Source organism: Panthera tigris, chromosome B3 (genome assembly GCF_018350195.1).
Source record: "Panthera tigris isolate Pti1 chromosome B3, P.tigris_Pti1_mat1.1, whole genome shotgun sequence".
NCBI classification, from domain to species: domain Eukaryota; kingdom Metazoa; phylum Chordata; class Mammalia; order Carnivora; family Felidae; genus Panthera; species Panthera tigris.
In genome coordinates this window covers 41766450-41770401 of record NC_056665.1, presented here as the reverse complement: position 1 = coordinate 41770401, position 3952 = coordinate 41766450, and the positions used below count along the sequence as shown (strand labels likewise).

Here is a 3952-nt window from a genome sequence, read left to right as displayed (position 1 = left end):
CAATAGCAAACTATTTTTAGAATTAATAATGGACTTCTTTCCATTTTTTAATTATTTAGCCCACTGACAGCAATTTGGAAAAGGGCTGAAAATCAAATATTTAGGGTTTCCAGTCTTGAAATGAGACAAACTAATCAGAATACACTTCTTAAAATGTTTATACCAAATTCACAGACACAGTATACATATAAACATATAGCATATTCACACATACTTTAAAAAAAAGAAAAAGGGGAATTTGCCCATAATCAAAACTTTATTGAAAAACTGACACCAAAATAGGAGATGACTGTTGTATACCTTACAAAATTAAACATAATTACATTATCTTGGTAGATTAACCGGAATTATTGAACTGATAAGGCTTTCTGCGATAGAACACAAATTCAAGAGGTTGTGTGATCATTAGTGTTGCTTTCTTCTAAATGAACACCCTGCAAAGGAATCACAAGAGCATGTTAAACAAGTGTACTCTACCTCTAGTATGGTTTTAATGACAAAAAGTACTTTTTAAGTTAAAAAAAAAACAAAATTTTAGGAATATTAGATTAACATTCATATATATGTTATTTATCCTTTTATACTAGAACTTTATTATAATAAATCTTGTACATTTGAATTTATTCTGATGTGACTATAACTATTATTCCTGTTTCTCAAATGCTATGTTGGAGTCTACATAAGACCATGAGCCTAAATTCAACAGGTAAAACTTTAACGCCAGCTATGAGAAAATACAATCTTAGTTTTTAGGAATTATTTTGAATCACTTTCCCAAGAAACTAATTTTGATTAGGATGCTCTTCAAGTCTGCTAGGAAAACTCTAATACCCTATTAATCATCCATCAGCACATGGGCACAAAACTCCAAGATCATGGCATGATATAAAGGTTTAAAAACTCTTGCAAGTATACTTTTGAGAGCAACACTACACTTAAATATCGTATGCTGACCTCATACTTAGATCTCACCAGCTCACACAAAATAGATTTTAGATCAGTTCCCAAACTACTTATAACTCTTCTGGTGAGAACAATGTGGAATTCACAACTCCCCAAAATATCACAAGCAAATTTCAAATATAATTATGGAACTATAAATCTGTAAGTACTACTATGGAAAACAATATTCATAATTACTCTTTTTTTTCTTGGTGCACAAAAGTGAAAGAGCAACTCAGACGGGATTTTTAGGGGCACCCGGCTGCCTCAGTCAGTAGAGCATGTGACTTGATCTCAGGGCTGTAAGTTTGAGCCTCACACTGGAGGTAGAGATTACTTAAAAATAAAGTCTTTAATAAGTAGATGAATAAATAAATAAAAATTTTTAAATGAGATGTTTAATTAAGCAGGTACTCACAAATCAAAACCTCTGGCATTTTAATTTATACATTAGTTTTCTGTTGCTTAGCCAGCAATGATGAAAACTGTCTTCAGTCAAATGCGTCAACTATATATGAAACAAAATATTTATGATGGAATTTTTAAAATTCTATGGTTTTAAAAATCTGTATGTCCTATTGTATATAGTTATTGTTTGGCTCCATTTTGACTTATGTTTAATATTCCAAGTTAAACAAACTAAATGACTATAACAGAATTAGGTGTTCCAAACTAAGAAAAATAATAGTTACATGAGTTCTTTACAAAGTCAAGAATATAAACTTAGCCATCTGAGCAGGGTACTCTTTACTGAAAGAGCATACAATGAAAGATACAACTATTTTGGTAATAATGAATTTAAGATTTCTTTTAAACTGGTTTTTAGCAAAGGAAGACATTTATAATCATAAAATCTCATCACTGGGTTAGAAACGGCCAAATGACATACCTTCTGTGAGTCTGGCCTTTCCTCCCGTTGGCTGGCACAACACTGTTGAACAGCCTACACAAAGAACCACCGTCTGAGCATGGCTGAAAACCGTGGTAATCTTGTAGCAACCTAGAAAAAGGGCAAATTGAAAGCGAAAAGCAGAAGAAAATAAAGCATACTGTTCAACATATTTCTAGCAAAGACTTTGTAAAAGATTAAGACTTTAATGTTTGCAACAGCAAGCCACATATTTAACGTCACATAAAAAATGTTTTTAAAAGCCAACAGGTGAAGTTAGTAATATATTTTATTGAACTCAGTATTTCCAAAATATTATTACCATTGCAACATGTAATCAATATGGTTTTTGTGTGTATATGTGCTACATCTTAAAAATCAGGTGTACATTTTACACTTAAGGAGTATTTCCCATTTTGGCCACATTTCCAGTGCTCAGTAGCTGCCTATGGCTAATGGCCACCACTCTGGGCAGCACAGCTTTACACTGAAGAATCAACATACTTTTCATGATTAGTTTCAAGAAAACTAACCATCTGCATAGCTTAACACTTAGTAAGTCAAATGTCATAGCCCCTTTGGAGTCTCCTCTTCACCACCCCCACCCCCAAATCTTTCTCCCGTGGTTTGAATAGTTTACTAGGAAACTGTCCCTTTTGACATTCCAATTCTGTAATCCCACTGCTAGTCAACAAAGGGTCCTAAGGGATCTAAACATACACACCACATTAGCAATCCCTTCAGAAATTCTCCTTGAGAAAGGAATTAAGATCTGAAATTTTACCTGGGCATTTTACATCCATAAAATAGGAATTTGGGCTTTGAACTAGACGTTTCTTCTTATGTTTTTTCTTTTCCTCTTCCAAGGACGGGTGGAGTAAATCTCTAGCCAACTGAATAAAAAAAACGTATTATTATTCCCAGAAGGAATCCACAATGGTGGCAGATTTAACCACACTTAAAATACACACGCAAAAAAGGGAATAAAAGTCATACTCAGCCGACGCAACATGTCAGATACTTGTTATTTTTTTAGCCTGTTAACTTTAATCCATACTTTTTATAATGCTTGCGTTCTCTACGTCCCGGTAAAGGTCTAGGACGATCAAGAAGCATATGGTAAGGTTAATCTCGTTCTTCTTTAGTCCGCTGAGTAACAGTCTCCGATAAAAACAACACTGTGGTGCTAAGTAAGAACTTGACCCCAACCGTGCACCCGCTGAAAGTAGAAATCGCTGAGGTAGACCGGAGAGTGCCAACCCGGGGGTGACTTCTGCCCCCGGGGTTCAACATCTGATCTGACAGGAACTCTGAGCGGCTGAAGCCTGACCGTCCTTGATGCAGTTAACAAGTAAGGTAACTGCGAAGACAGTTTTGAAAAAGGAAACCAGCAGAAAATCGCTTCCGAGACGAGGAGAGAACCACCAAGCACAAGGAGAGCAAAAAGACTCCAAAGACTACAGTCTCGCGAGCGCCCACCCAAACCCAAGAAGGCTGAGTGTTACCGAGAAGCTGTGTCCCTCTAGCTAGGGACTCGAGACCTAAGCACTGGGCGGCCCCGGGTCCTCCCGCTCCACGCCCAGGCAGGGCCCGACACGCCGCGCCGTCCAGGCAAGTCCCAACAAGTCCGCCACGCGCGGAGGAGCTGCGCGATCCGCGCCCCTGAAATGCGTTCGGCAGGGACCCCCGGGCCCGCGGAAGCGTCGGGCTAACCCGCCCCCAGGACCCCTAGACAGAGAAGCCCGAAATAAACGGAAAGCCAGAAAGTAAACAACTCACAGGCATGTTGATCCTTTCGCAATCCCAGCCAGTCCCGATCTCTAAGGCGACACCCCTAACGAGCAGCACGCGATCTGGCGAGCTGCATCAACTTCCGGGATAGAGGCGGCTGGGCGGAGCGGCGCGTCGGGACCGGCGGGCCGGTCCGCTCTAGGCGCTCCTCTCGGTGGTGGGGGTCGGCTTCGGCCGGGTCAGCCGATCAGGGGCTGCGGGAGAGGCCCTGAGGTTCCCCTCGTGCCGAACGCCCGAACCGCACCACCCTCGCGGGCTCCTGGGCCAGGGCCGCCGGCCGTAGGGCTCCGCGTCGAGCCAGCGGTGCCCGGAGTGAGGCTCAGGCGGTGT

The 3952-nt window shown here is 40.6% G+C and overlaps 1 protein-coding gene across 2 annotated transcripts; it reads right to left on the bottom strand.

The window, feature by feature from the left end:
- Positions 1 to 237: 237 nt before the first annotated feature.
- Positions 238 to 3720, bottom strand: RPS27L (ribosomal protein S27 like). 2 transcript variants are annotated; one of them, XM_042988702.1, is made up of 4 exons: positions 3611 to 3720; positions 2616 to 2724; positions 1832 to 1942; positions 238 to 434 (listed from the first exon to the last, which is right to left on the bottom strand). In XM_042988702.1, the coding sequence occupies exons 1-4, from the start codon at positions 3614 to 3616 to the stop codon at positions 406 to 408; spliced, it is 255 nt and encodes an 84-aa protein (XP_042844636.1). In that variant the 5' UTR covers positions 3617 to 3720; the 3' UTR covers positions 238 to 405. The 2 variants fall into 2 exon arrangements, with proteins under 2 accessions (XP_042844636.1, XP_042844638.1); XM_042988704.1 differs by lacking the exon at positions 3611 to 3720 and adding an exon at positions 3337 to 3543.
- Between the last annotated feature and the right edge of the window lie 232 nt (positions 3721 to 3952).